This window comes from Hemitrygon akajei, chromosome 21, assembly GCF_048418815.1.
Source record: "Hemitrygon akajei chromosome 21, sHemAka1.3, whole genome shotgun sequence".
NCBI lineage: Eukaryota > Metazoa > Chordata > Chondrichthyes > Myliobatiformes > Dasyatidae > Hemitrygon > Hemitrygon akajei.
In genome coordinates, this window is record NC_133144.1 from 40892148 (window position 1) to 40907900 (window position 15753).

The window sequence follows — 15753 nt, forward strand, 5'->3', positions numbered from 1 at the left end:
TTTGGCTTTTCACTATTCAAATATTTGGGCAGGATTTAGCTTCAAGCGTTTTGGCTGAAGTCCATGTTAATTGGATCATCTGATCAGTTACTATTTTTAATCTCAACAGTTTTTCTAAGTGAGAGACAAACAAGTTTGTATTGGATTTTGTGAGAGGTGATAGATTGATACACATCAGAAGAACCAAAAAGACATCAACACAAAATAAAAATGCTCATTCGAAGGTGAATTTATAAAAACGGCTGATAACTCAAGGTACAGCCAAAAGTAACAGGAATTATGGGAAATATTACTGAAATGACTAATGCCTTGGCACCACTAGATGGGACTAGTGCATCAGGATGGACTCAGTATACGAAAATGAACGTCAACTCTCCTCAGTCATAACTCTCATGAATGTCAGTTTGTTGTTGTTCATTTCCATACCTTGTGAGGCATCAGGCAGCAACCTTGCCATTTCTTTAGCATTTGTCTGTTTTTTTTACGAAGACAAGTTGCTAGCTCAACACTCAACCCAACATGAAAGGAAAGCATGCAAGGAGCTGGCCAGATTCAAACCCGGGACCATTGGTCTTGAGGCCTGGTATGGATGCCACTACACCACCTGCTGGCAAAAATGTCAATTTATCTTAGACTTACTTTTGTAGTATGTGAGTATCCTCCCTCACTACCATTCAGGGCCCCAAGCACTCCTTCTAGGTGAGGCAGCCCTTCACTTGTGAGTCTGTTGGGGTCATCTACTGTGTTTCATGCTCTCAGTGTGGCCTCATGTATATCGTTGAGATTCGATGTAGATTGGGAGACCGCTTCACCGAGCTTCTATGCTCTGTCTGCCAGAGCAAGCGGGATCTCCCAGTGGCCACCCATTTTAATTCCACTTCCCATTCCCATTCTAACATTTCAGTCCATGGCCTCCTCTACTGTCACGATGAGGCCACACTCAGGTTGGAGGAGCAACACCTTATATTCCATCTAGGTAGCATCCAACCTGAAGGCATGAACATCAATTTCTTGAATTTACGGTAACGTTCCCCACCCCCCCAACTTCACCATAGCCATTTTCCTCTCTCATCTTATCTCCTTAACTGTCCATCACCTCCCTCTGGTGCTCCTCCCCTTTTTCTTTCTTCCATGGCCTACTGTCCTCGCCTATCAGGTTTCTCCTTCTTCAGCCCTGTACTTCCTTTATCAATCAACTTCCCAGCTCTTTACTTGACTCCTCTCCCCTCCCAGTTTCACCTTCTTATTCTGACTTCTCATCTTTTTATTTCTCCCGTCCTGATGAAAGGTCTCGGCCAGAAATGTCGACTGTCCTCTTTTCCACAGTTGCTGCCTGGCCTGCTGAGTTCCTCCAGCATCTTGTGTGTGTTGCTCAGATTCCCAGCATCTGCAGATTTTCTCTTGTTTGCTAGTAGTAACAAGGATTTAGTCTACTCCAATCTTGCTCTTTAGCAATTATAACCAAAGTTACAATCTGAACACTCTCCCCGAAATAAACCTTCATTAAGGCAGCCTGTAATAAAGATTCCAGAGAGATATCCACAATTGACTTTCCTTAGAAACATGCTTGTTTAAAGATCCTGGCACTCAGATTGCTCAAGGTATCTTATCGTTTCGCCAGCTGCTCTGTTAAGTTATCACTAAACAAGCTGCCATGTCAACATGCCAGCAGCGTGCAGTCTGAAAGCCTGATAACAGGGGGAAAAGTAGGCAAAGCCGTTAAACACCTGCCTCTTAAAGTGTCTGCAAACAGCCACCTGTGTTTTGTCTGTCTGCATCACCAGAAGCCCGGCTAAACAAAATGTTCATGAAGTGGGAGAGGATTGTGTCAGATCCACATGAAACATGCTTGGAGAAACTTCAACCAGTTTTGAAATGAATTGATGGGCGATAAGAATGAGGGGGATCTCACTGAAACCTATTGAATATTGAAAGGCCTAGATAGAGTGGATGTGGAGAGGATATTTCCCACAGCGGGGGAGTCTAGGACCAGAGGGAAGAGCCTCAGAATACAGACATTACTTTAGAACAGAGTGAGGAGGAATTTCTTTAGTCAGAGGGTGGTGAATCTGTGGGATTCATTGCTACCGACGGCTGTGGAGGCCAAGTTTTTGGGTATATTTAAAGTGGAGTTTGATAGGTTCTTGATTAGTAAGGGTGTCAAATGTTATGGGGAGAAAGCAGGAGTTTGGGGCTGAGAGAGATAATAAATCAGACCTGAAGGAACAGTGGAGCAGACTCGATGGGCCAAATGGCCTAATACTGCTCCTACGTTTTATAGTCTTATGGAAAATTGAAGGAGGTGATAGGATAGGAAGAATGTCTTTGCTAGGGAAAAGATGGTGTGGAGAGGAGGTGGTGGGTAGTTGGGAAGTTCAGAGTTCATAAAAATGAAATAAAGAAGGGAGATGAGCAATTGGAGCAGAGTGAGCAAGCTCAACAACTTGGGGAATGTCAGAGGGCAAAGACAGGATGATAACAAAACCAGATTCAGATTACAGTTTTTAATTATCCATAATCCACCCTCACTTCCTGAATCCTTTGCAGCAGGATTCCAGTGGATGGATTTTATATGTACAATATTTATCCACATTTTAAAAATCGTGTTGTTTTTTTAAAAAACTTTAACAGAAGAGAAGATCTTAGTCACATTTTGGAGTAAATTTGAAATCCCCATTAAAGTCATTCAGAACGTGATGCAGGGAAGTTTTACCATGTTAAGAAAAAAAACATGATCTTATTGAAACGCCTGGATTCCATTAATGTTCCTGCTAATGGAAGCTTTCCTCTTGAATGAGGAATTGAACCTGGCAGAAGCAGGGCCTGACAATGTGGTCACCTCTCCCTGGTGCCCCACGTACTCCGTTAATGCTTCCCTCACTGTAAGCAGAGGTAAGAGTATAACTTTATACCTCATTGACCCAGAGACAGAGAGGGTACAGCTACTGGATTCTTTTGGGTTCCATGACCGCCACCATCCCACTGTCAGTTCACTGGATCCAGTGCAGTACCACACTGTACTGCACTGGTGTAAGTAGTGGATTCTTGCCTGTTTTGTGCAAGAATCCTCACCTTTCTTCACCCAATGATTCTGGATGTAGGCCGAAGCACTTACTTTTCTGCACACAGTTAAGGCAGCAGTGACTCAGGTTCAATTCCTGTCTGTAAGGGGTTTCTATGTTCTCCCTGTGACTGTGGGGTTTCCTCCAGGTGATCCAGTTTCCCCCTTTCAAAGACATACGGTTTAATTGGTCACATAGGTGTACTCGGGCCGGAAGGGCCTCTAACTGTGCATGTAAAGCCTTTCTTGAATTGCATGCAAAAAACAAAAATCACACACTGACCCTGGTGCAGATCCACATATAAAACTCCGAAGTGGAACTCAGAAAGCAACTATGTAAACCTTAATTATAGGCCTCGTCACCTTTTAATCCTGGTTTCGTACTCTGCCCTTTGTTTGGTCAGTTCTGACTTGAGCTGCGTGACCAGGCTCTGAAGCGCTTTCGAGCACGTGGCCGAGTCATTGGACGCAAAGAGTAAGTCACTGTTCTCGCTGCAGCTTGCGCTGCTGATGCACACGTCAAACGCCTCGCTCCCGTTGCAGGGCTCACTCCTCGGCGCCTCGCCCTGTGGCTGGGTGGCGTGCACCGGCCAGTCAGCTTTCGTACAGTTGAGCACCAGAGAGTCACTTTCATGACACGTTAGGGAACTGCTGGAGTCAGCCACGGAGATTTCACAGGATGACGTTGACCAGGTAGTGCTGGCCACACTGTGCCTGTCGCCAGCGCTCAGGGAAAGGTTGGACGATGGTACGTTATCGTAGGTTGATAGACGTGAAGACCCGGATTCTTTGACCCTGTCCCCAGAGGAAGTCCTTCTGTGTCCTCGTAGTGAAGACAATCCATTCATTAGCCAATTCCCACTGGTTGTTAAGTGTGGAATATCTAAAGTCGAGCCACCTACTTTAGCACTACTGGACCTTCCTCCCGTCTGTTTAAATGAGTACTTCCAGCCGGGGAGTGTTTGCAGTCTTCTGCTAGGGCTGGTACTGCCAGCCACAGGCCTGTCTGCTCGGTCTCGAGGTGCGTTTTTGGAAACAGTCACAGGGGTGCTCACGTTCACGTCCAGTGAGGTGGCACTGTTGCAGGAGCTCCTCGCTTGATTGTCAGCCTCGGCCTCTTCACACTCCTCCTCTGACACCCACTCCACCAGGCAGCGCTTGCTCAGCAACCTCGCCTCGGGCTGGGGGACGGGAACGTCACTGGAAATGATAGGGAAGAGCCTGTCGTGCTCACTGATCAGCACGGTCATTAGATGCTGCACCAGGGACGTACCTGTTGGAGGGACAGGGAAACAAAACAAAGCGAGTTACCTTCAATGGACTTGCCACAACGGAAATTAAACTCAGCTGCACATTTGAGCATGGTCCCTTTCTTACAAAAACATTGAGATTTTGTTCTTTGATGATTATGGTTCATTTTGTGCTCCCATGAGGAATTGAGCACATGCTATTTGAGCTGTGGTTACTAAGTTGTCACTACATTATCAAAGGATTACTTTTCTGGTGGTACATAGGATCCAATTTCATACTTTATTACTTCTTTACTCATGGCCCCATTTTAAGAACAACTTCAATTCTCAACACCTATCGAATACTGAAAAGCCTAGATAAAGTGGATGTGGAAAGGATATTTCCTATTGTGAAGGAATCTCGGACTCAGAATAGAAGGATGTCCCTTTAGAAAAGAAATGAGGAATTTCTTTAGCCAGAGGGTGGTGAATCTGTGGAATTTGTTTCCACAGATAACTGTGGAGGTCAAGTCATTGGGTATATACAGTGGCATGCAAAAGTATGGGCACCCCTGGTCAAAATTTCTGTTACTATGAATACAGGTGTCCCCCGCTTTATGAATGTTTGCTTTACGCCACTTCACTTTTTCAAAAGACCTACATTAGTAACCCGTTTTCGCATTACAAAGAGGATTTTCACTTCTACAAAAATTTTTGGAAAGGGGGACACACCTGTAGTTAAGTGAGCAGAAGATAAACTGATCTCCAAAAGTCACAAAGTTAAAGATGAAACATTCTTTTCAACATTTTAAGCAAGATTAGTGTATTATTTTTGCTTTGTACAATTTTAGAGTGAGAAAAAGGAAAGGAGCACCATGCAACAGTTTGGGCACCCCAAGAGATTTGAGCTCTCAGATAACTTTTACCAAGGTCTCAGACCTTAATTAGCTTGTTAGGGCAATGGCTTGTTCACAGTCATCGTTAGGAAAGGCCCGGTGATGCAAATTTCAAAGCTTTTTCAATACCCTGACTCCGCAAACCTTGTCCCAACAATCAGCAGCCACTGGCTCCTCTAAGCAGCTGCCTAGTACTCTGAAAATTAAAATAAATGATGCCCACAAAGCAGGAGAAGGCTATAAGAAGATAGCAAAGCGTTTTCAGGTAGCCATTTCCTCAGTTTGTAATGTAATAAAAAAAAATGGCAGTTAACAAGAACGGTGGAGGTCAAGTTGAGGTCTGGAAGACCAAGAAAACTTTCCAAGAGAACTTTTCGTAGATTGCTAGAAAGGCAAATCAAAACCCCCGTTTGACTGCAAAAGATCTTCAGGAAGATTTAGGAAGAAAACCTTTCCTGCGTCCTCACCACAAAATTCAGCGTCAGAAGTTTGCAAAGAAACATCTAAACAAGCCTGATGCATTTTGGAAACAAGTCCTGTGGATTGATGAAGTTAAAATAGAACTTCTTGGCCACATTGAGCAAAGGTATGTTTGGAGAAAAAAGGGTGCAGAATTTCATGACGAGAACACCTCTCCAACTGTTAAGCACGGGGGTGGATCAATCATGTTTTGGGCTTGTGTGGCAGCCAGTGGCATGGAGAACATTCCTCTGGTAGAGGGAAGAATGAATTCAATTAAATACCAGCAAATTCTGGAAGCAAACATCACACCGTCTGTAAAAAAGCTGAAGATGAAAAGAGGATGGCTTCTGCAACAGGATAATGATCCTAAACACACCTCAAAATCCACAATGAACTACCTCAAGAGGCGCAAGCTGAAGGTTTTGCCATGGCCCTCACAGTCCCCCGACCTAAACATCATCGAAAATCTGTGGATAGACCTCAAAAGAGCAGTACATGCAAGACGGCCCAAGAATCTCACAGAACTAGAAGCCTTTTGCAAGGAAGAATGGGCAAAAATCACCCAAACAGGAGCTGAAAGACTCTTAGCTGGCTACAGAAAGTGTTTACAAGCTGTGATACTTGCCAAAGGGGGTGTTACTAAGTACTGACTATGCAGGGTGCCCGAACTTTTGCCTCAGGCCCTTTTCCTTTTTTGTTATTTTGAACTGTGAAAGATGGAAATAAAAAAGTAATCTTGCTTAAAATATTAAAGAAATGTGTCATCTTTAACTCTATGCCTTTTGGAAATCAGGTCATCTTTTACTCGCTTAGCTATTCACAGTAACAGAAATTTTGACCGGGGTGCCCAAACTTTTGCATGCCACTGTATAAAGAGGAGGGTGATAGGTTCTAGATTAGTACCGGCCAAGGTTATGAGGAATGGCGTTGGGAGGGATAACAGATCAGCCATAATGGAATGGCAGAGCAGTCTCAATGGGCCAATTGGCCTAATTTTGCTCCTATGCCTTATAGTCAATTTCTCACTTCAAACAGAAATGTAAACCCACTGTTACATTTTTATTGACCAGGAATAACCCTGAAAATGAAACCTCACCTACCTCTCCACTTCAAAGGGAACTTCTGATGAGAGTTTGGTAGTTCCAGTTCATACCACTCCTTTTTTCCTGTTCTGGACAATGAGCACTAAAATACCCTTAACTTGGGGCTTATCTGATCAATAGTCATTGACTACTGCACTGGCAATGTGTGATTTTGCTAATTCAAGGACATCTTCAGCTAATGTCTCTGAGCATTAATGCAAACTAAGTTTAGTCTCTGCTGTAATGTGGGAAACTTACTGGCCTGTGTGTGCACAGCAAGATCCCACAATATGGACCACACAATCTGCTTGAGCAATGCTGTTTGAAGCCAGGACACAAGGGATAAGACAGGATCTGAGACAGCAGGCAGGACTTAGTTTAACATGTTAGCAGAAAGTCAGTGGCCCCAACACTGCCTCACTTCCTATGATGTTATTTGAGTTTGATAATGATAGAGTGTCCAGTGAATTTTGAGCACGCTACCCAGAAGAACCCGAGTCACAGCTTAAAACAAGATGTCCATCATATTTTCCCCACGTTATTCCATTGCAATGCTTTTAACAGAATACAGAAAATACTGGAAATGCTGAGAGCAAGAGATATACAATGTATGTTTCACTGCTGAAAAGTATTTGACCATGAACAGTAACCCCACTTTCTCCTGTGGTTCAAGCATTTTCTGATTTTATTTCAGGTCTCCAGCATCTGCTGCATTTTAGTTTTCCTGTTTCAGCCAAAGTTTGCTGAAAGTTACTATGGGTGCTCTGTGTGCTCTTTTTGCACATTCTAACATCATCAGAAGCCCAAACGGAAAGCACCAATCAATAGGACATCATTAAAACAGCCAGGGGATTTTGTGTAAACAAAGTGGTAGAGGCAGAAGGACAAACAGCTTGGAGACAGGTACTGAGTCTGTGCTGTCCAACCACCCATTTACACTAATCCTGCTCACAGTTCAAGGAATTTACACCAGAATCCATGCATGATGGTCAAATTTAACCCAACAATAAAGAGACTAAAAGAAAAGATCAAAACAACCAGGTAATAATTTGGGGGAAAGAGAGTGTAAAGAAAAGACTGCAATAGCAGTAATGGTTATCAGATATTAGAGGACCCACCAAAACACAAGCTCTTAGGAGACCATAGTCAACTCGATTATACCACTACTAGTTATCACTATACAAACAGAATCATTATATATGATGCTATTTTGTGATGGATCATTTAAATGATGTAGGTCAACATCAATGTTCCCTCTAATTTGTAATGACCAGTGTGCACAAAAATCATGTGCTGCGCGACTTTTTGCCCAGTAACAACAACATGTGTGAGCACACTGAATAATTTATTTAATAAAAACAGTAAATAAGCTAGTTCTAAAATCTGCAGACATATTATCCAAACTCCACATTGTCAACACCGTCCGCAGCTGGAACCGGAAAAGAAAATGTGATTGTGTACGATTGTGAAATATACTTAACACGTCAACCAGGTAGAGGGTGACCACCTTTTGAATATGGTTTAAACTCCTTTGTGTGCTAGTAGCAAAAGTTGTGTGTGCGCACACAACTTAGAGGGAACATCGGTCAACATAATTCCTAACTGACTGACAACTTAGTTTTTTGTTCTGCGTACAAGTTACACACCCAAGACCAGAATTCAGTCTGGTCATTAGCACTGGGCAGTGGTCCTACCAGCTGAGCCAGTGTGGCAACTAAACCTCACAGGAATGGCTCAAATCGAACAGTTTCCTAGTCCATTTCCTAGACTCATATGTCGAAACATATAGCAAATGCTGATATTAATTCTTCAAACTAGTTTGAACTTTGATTTGATTTTGATTTCACAATGATTTTATAATCACCACTAGCAATTGTCTGTTGATTTTAGTGACACAGCTGGTAAGAATCAATGCTGCGCAGTGGCAGAGACCCAGGTTCAATTCTGACTTTGGGTGCTCTCTGTGATTCCTCTGGGGGCTCGGGTTTCTTCCCACATCCCAAAGAGCACAGGTTGGTTTACTGGCAACTGTAAACTGCCCCTGAAATCTGGGTGAGTGGTATTCATCTGGGATCAGTGTAAAATGGGTGGTTGATGTTTGGTATGGACCAGATAGGCCAAAGGGCGTATTTACATTCTGTATCTCTCAATATCTCATTCCAATATTTTCTTTATACCATAAAGAAACACTGCCCCCTGCACCAGTTCCTCAGCCACCCATTCACCTCCAACCAGGAAAGGCTCCCTTTATTCCCACTTTATTGCCTCCTGCCAATCAGCCTCTGCTTTATCCTTTTACAACCACAGGACACAGCCTCAGAGTGGGGGGGGGGGGGGTGCATCCTCTTAGAACAAAGATGAGGAGGAATTTCATTAGCCTGGGAGTGGCGAATCTGTGGAAGTTGTTGCCACGGGCAGCTGTGGAGGCCAAGTCATTGGTTATATTTAAAGCAGATGTTGATAGATACTTGATTAGTCAGGACTTGAAGGGATACAGGGAAAAGGCAGGAGATTGGAGCTGAGGTGAAAAATGGATCAGCCATGATGAAATGGCGGAGCAGACTAGATGGGCCAAATGGCCTAATTCTGCACCTATATCTTTGAGTGGCATGGTATCCTCTACCCTTCCTGATTTTCAATCCTTGATCAAGTTATTTTGGAACTAGGGATCATACAGAAAAAAATGGCAAAATGAGTTAAACACAAGACGATTGCCCTAAGGGTGTTTCTTCGGAGAAAGTTGAAAATGGCTACAATTAATGCAGCACTCCTTGAACTTTACCCACTGCTTTCTACCAGTATTGATCAGGCAATGGGAGAAGATTTGTTAAATAATAGCAAAATAAAAACGAAACTAAAAGAAATGATCAAGACAATAGGGCAATATCTCGGGAAAAGAGAGTCAAGAGAAAAGGCAGAGACAGCAGTAACACAAAATAGCATACAAACAGAATCATTAATTGGTATGCAAAAAACAGGCTGAAGCAACTCAGCAACTGTGAAGGAAAATTGACAGTTGACATTTGAGGTCAAGACCCTTCATTAATTTTAATGCTTTTTGTGAATGTGAACTGTTCAAAGGATATATAGGTCAATACAATTCCTAACTGACTGATAACCTGGAATTTTTCATTGTACAATTAACAAGTTTATACAACTACTTATATTTCACAATGTGCCCAGTGCTGATCAAATTAATCCTGGAGCATCCTGAATATAATTACTCCTATTACCAAGGAAACATATGAATTTTAAGTTGGCCTGATCCTCCTCAGTGGGGCTTGAGAAAGGAGCAGTGGCTTACACACGCACACACCCACACAATCACTTGGGTGGTGGGAGAGAAGAAACATCCCTGCCAATGAGAAAGATTTTTAAAAAATCTTTAATTGGCAACAAACACTCAGCCTTAAACTAGGCTGCCTGTCAAAAAATGAAAGTTTCTGAAATGCCTCATTAAAAATATTATCACTAGATGTGCCAGGCATAAAACAAAGGGGATCAGAACGCAAGGAAATACTGTTAGAGAGCGTGGTTGGAATTTGGACTACACTGCCTTGTGAATGCTGCTTAGGTGGCGCTCTGTGCCTGTGATGCTGCTGCCAAGTACAATTTTCATTGCAACTGTGCATACACGCCACTTGTGCATTTGACAATAAACTCGGCCTTGACTTTGTAACACCTTTGGCTTTGCAGATGTGGTGGAGGCAGGTTCCCCTATGGCCTTCAAGAGGCAACTGGACAATTTAAATGTGAGGACAATATTGCAAAGTTACAGAGAAAGTACAAGTGAAAATAACTAGGGTATTGCTGTGAGGACCAAATGGCCTAACTCTATACTATGACCATACCAACTGCTAAGCTTTGAAAAAATTAACATGTTATATCAAAATAATTCAAAATTGTACATTGCAAACACCAGGAAATCTGCACATGCTGGAAATTCAAGCAACACACACAAAATGCTGGTGGAACGCAGCAGATCGGCCCGAAATGTCGACAGTGCTTCTCCCTATAAATGCTGCCTGGCCTGCTGCGTTCCACCAGCATTTTGTGTGTGTTGCTCAAAATTGTACATGTTTTTATTGGATTTATATTAATTATCATTTTGCCCTTTGCAGTTGATGCCCTTTCAATGGAGAAGCTGCTGCAATCCTAAAACGATCAGGTTTCAGCTTCTGAGTGCATTCTTGAAACATAATTGTTTCAGAAGTCCAACACCTGCAAGTCCAGGTCAGGGAATGGAGGCTGAGAGTCTGAGAGACCAGGGCAAACAACTGGAGGTGGCCTGTCCTGAAGTTGGAGGCTTGTCTCTGTGTGTGGGAAGGGGCTTGTTTTGTTGTTGCTTCTCGTGTTGTTCTGCTGAACACTGTGGTTACGATACATCGGCGCTGGAATGTGCGGCAATGCTCGTGGGCTGACCCGGCACATCCTTGGGTGTGCTGGTTGTTAACACAAACGTTGCGTTTCACTGTTTGTTTCTACGTACATGGAAAAAACAAACTGAACTTCAATATGACATACTGCGCCCTGCAAGAGGTTGCTGTCAGTTACGAGGAAGAACTACTGGGAACTATGCGGCTACCAGTACTTTTTATCCCCACAAAAGAGTAATCTCACGAACATTAATAGAATTCACCAGAACAAAAACAACAGTACAATGTGATAATGTACAATTGATTTTATGTTGCACTAAATAAAAAATTCTAATGTCAGCATTCTATCACAGATCTAACTCTGGAAAAAAAATGGTTTACAAAAATAAATTTCTACACTTCATTTCCCGGCCATGTTTATTTTAAATTGATTTGCCTCTCAGACAATTTGTGAAACAAAAGTTTGATCTAAATCACACTCTGCACATTGCCTCTCTCCGAGTGCCTTAATCAATATCTGCCTTTGTAGCATCATTATAGTTATGGACACCCATCCAATCTATTTTAATTTCTTTTTCATTCTGAGAAGTTCAATACTCTCAGGACCATATTGTCAGCTTGATCTTCACTGTCGACTAAATATTCTTTACCCCCCCCACACCCTTTCAGAGCAGTTACAGTTCAGTGCATCACCGTTTACATATTGCAGCCTTCCTTAATCATCAGAGGTATAGATCGGAAAAATGCCTGCTTTTTCCACTGAGGTTGAACAAGAGGTCATGGGTTAAGGGCAAAAAGTGAAATGTTTAAGGGGAACATGAGGGAGAACTTCTTCATTCAGAGGGTGATGAAAGTGTGGGACGAGTTGCCAGCAGAAATAGTGGTTGTGGGTTAGATTTCAACCTTTAAGAGAAGTTGAGATAACTACATGAATGGCAGGGGTATGGCCCAGGTCAAAGGGAATATGCAGAATAATGGTTTGGCATTGACTAGACGAGCCGAATTCCCTGCTTAATGCTCCATGACTCGAACCTGTATGGGAAATGTGTAACACTGTTCCTTCCTCCCTGGATCAGAATCCTAGAATACCCACACCAAATGGATGCAATGCGTCTCATCGCCACTTTCTCCACAGTAGCTAGGAATGGCATTAAATAACTGCTGATGAGTACTTCCTCAGTATAAATAGAAAAACGGATCACTCGCTGATAGCATCACAACATCCCACTGCGGAGTCCAGTTTCTATCCTGGATGTTTGTTAAGTAACGAAACCTCTCAGAGTATAGTTTACAACACCTCGTGCTGGATGAGAGACGCCTGAAGAAGCCGAGAGCCTAACAGTAATATCAGCACGTTTCATAACGCAAGTTCTTACTGTGGCGTGTTTTACCTGAACTGACGACAACCTTCCTGTTCAACAACAAAAGCACAGGAATCCTGATGTACAGAAATCAGAATGCAATGCATCTGCAATTACCAACTTGGGTTCAAATGTAGCCCACTCTCCATACCCAATCACCTTCCCACACTACAAAGCGGATAGCGTCAGGCGAAAAAGCTGGGGCAACCGCACTGTGCTGGCAGGATGGGCTGCAGCCACAGAACATTCTGAGAAAGTTACTCATATGCTGAATTGGGTGGAGGTAGCGTTCTACCTGCCCATATAACTGCTTAAGTCTTTCTTCACAGAACGTTATAGGGTAGGCAATGGGCAACATTATAAAATCTTACAGTAAAAAGACCGAGCAGTCAGGTGAGCCATTCAAGTCATCAAGTCTACCCCTGTCATCCATTTATACCACAACTAATTTGTATTTTAGTTTCTTTCCACCATTTTCACAATATGGAAACCTTTAACAAAATCAATCTCAGTCTTGAAAGCTTTGCCAACCATACGCTTGTGTTCTGGTCAACTCTCTCTGACCGGCATTACTTTGTCAAGGTAAATGGTTCATTAACAGTTTCTCTTCTGTTGCAGTCTGACCTGCTGACTATTTCCAGCATTGTTTTTTGCTTTTACCTTCCGGAGCCGTCAGCCCATCCTCCCAGAGGCTTAACAAGCTTCTTTAGTTTTCTTGGGACTGATGAAGAGTCTTGGCCCAAAACATTGACTGTTTATTTCCATAGACTCTGGCTGACCTGCTGAGTTCCTCCAGCATTTGACTATGTAGCTCTGGATTTCCAGCATCTGCAGAATCTCTTGTGTCTGTTAGTCTCATTTACAGTTCTGATGAATGGTTTTGGATCTGAAATGTTAACCCTTGTTTCTCTTCCCACAGTTGCAGCCTAACTTGCTGAGTATTTCTAGTATTTTCCGTTTATTTTTTCATAATCAATGGCAATGTTTATCATTTCATTAGTCCCCAGGTAAGCCAATGCTACATGCAGAGAGAAGATTTGGAAGCTTCAGCCCTGCAACTGCTGGTAAGAATTGGAGAAGTTTACAGGCTCAGTTGAAGCCAGCAGGAAAAGTTCTATGAAAGATAGTAGTCACATTACTTAAGGATAGCAGAATCATTATCAGCAACCTCTCCCTGCAAAAATAAAACCTATGAGTGCTGGTATGCTGTATTATTGAACTCAGTGATGTACGTGGAGGAAGAGTATCTATAAATAATTACACTGTTGTTCATTGAGGTTTACTGGAGCAATGTAGCAAGCCAAGTCTGGGCGGAATGGAACATTCAAAAGTAACAAAAGGTTTTGGTTTCATATTTGGTCTGAAGAGATGTTCAGAATCAGGCTAATACGATGTGAAACGTATTGTTTGCGGCAGCAGTACGGTCCAGACATAAAATCACTATAAATTACAAAATAAATAAAGAGGGCAAACAGAAAGGAATAATGAGGTAGTGTTCATAGGTTGACAGACCGTTCGGAATTCTGATGATGGAGGGGAAGGGGCCTTTGCTCCAACTGATGTCTACAAATCTACAACCCCGTCTGTTTCGTCTCTCCAATTTAGAGAGCACAGTAGATAGTGAATATTAGGTATACTGTAGATAGATCAGCTGAGAAAGCAACTCAATCACGGGGGGAGGCCATGGGCAGGTGAGGGGAAGGGTGGGAATCCGGCCCAGTTACTCAGTTCACCTCGATGTGACCAGTGGAGTATTTGCAGTGTTCTGCTTACGTTTAAGCTTTCAGCCACTTATATGTAGGGTTCTCAGATTATTAACTGTATGTTAACTGTATATATAAAATGGCTTCTCTGTAGAGTGATAATGAAATGGCTTCTTTGTGGGTAACTGATGAGGTAATGCTCTGTTTAGTTGGAACGTTTATAATTATTGATAACGGAGAAACTACCCAATGGTAGCAGTGTTGTTCTATCTGTATGTGTGGGAACCAGGAGTGAGTGCGCGGGTTTCTCGGGAGGAGAACCGGAGAGGAAGGACGTGCCGGATGTGCTCTGGTTGACCACTGAAGTTGGTCCCAGGCGGCGGGTTGAGGAGGTCAGAGAAAATCGAATAGTGGACCAAAGGCTTCGATAATTGAGCTCCAACGGTTGTACATGAATTAATTGAACTCTGATAAGTTTTGGCGCCTTTTTCTTTTCTTTTTATGTTGTATCGCTATTAATTACCTAGATTTATAAAGTGTACTCTGTAAACATACCCTGTGTGCGGTCTGATATTGTGTGTGCGTGTTTGCATCGTGTGCATTACACAGCATCCATGCAAACGGGAGACGCGGTTTGGCAGGTGGACGGATTTTCCCCTAGACATACACAAGCTGATAGCCCTGGTGTTACATATATATTCTACCTTAGTGGCACTTCATTTGCCCAGAACACATGGAAATGCAAGTATTACATCAAATTAAAACTGTACCAGCTTGTTTCAATCAGATTTTTAAAGAGATTTTATTTAGAGAGACAGAGTAACAGGCCCTTCTGGAGCAATAAGCCTCTGCTGCCCAATTACACCCATGGGACCAATTAACCTACTAAACCGTATGCCTTTGAGATGTGGGAGGAAACCGCAGCGCCCGAAGGAAACACTCAGTCACGGGGTGAGCAGACAAACTCTTTACAGACAGAGGTGGGACTTGAATCCGGGTCACTGGCGCTGTAAACGCTACATTACTGGTGCCACCCGAGAGATTAGCTTGATTTGGCAAACGTACATTGAAACGTACAGTGAAATGTATCGTCTGCGTCAGATCAAACCAGCAGGGATTATGTTGGGGGCAGTCCGCAAGTGTTGCCACACTTACGGAGTCAACATAGGATTCCCGCACCTTACAAACCCCAAACCATACGTCTTTGGAATGTGGGAGGAAATCAGAGCACCCAGAGGAAACCAGATGGTACAAGCACCTTACAGACAACGGTGGGAATCAAACCCCGACCGGTGATAGCTGGCGATGTAAAGCAATTGTGCTAACTGATACACTATCGTGGTACTTTTTAAATACAAGCCCAAACCATTAGCAATGATGGCCTTATTGATTATCGACTGGACGGGGGGTTGCTGCAAACACCTCCTAGATGTCTGCTCTTTCTGCAGCATCTCTTCACAGAGTAAACACTGTGAGTAGGAGTTCAGTGGTTTGCAGACCAGCTGAATCTGATGTGCTTCCTAAAGGAGGAGTAAAGAGAGTGCTCTCCCAATTACTGGATTAGGTTGTAGCTGGAAGAGAAG

The 15753-nt window shown here is 43.0% G+C and overlaps 1 protein-coding gene across 7 annotated transcripts in view; it reads right to left on the reverse strand.

Moving 5' to 3' along the window:
- The window catches only part of LOC140714253 (rho GTPase-activating protein 22-like), a 524093-nt gene that overhangs the window by 5210 nt on the left and 503130 nt on the right, over nt 1–15753 (reverse strand). For all 7 annotated transcript variants that reach the window (XM_073025303.1, XM_073025302.1, XM_073025301.1 and 4 more), the window contains one exon: nt 3425–4334. In XM_073025303.1, coding sequence (XP_072881404.1) covers nt 3425–4334 — 910 coding nt within the window. The remainder of the gene's footprint in view (nt 1–3424; nt 4335–15753) is intronic.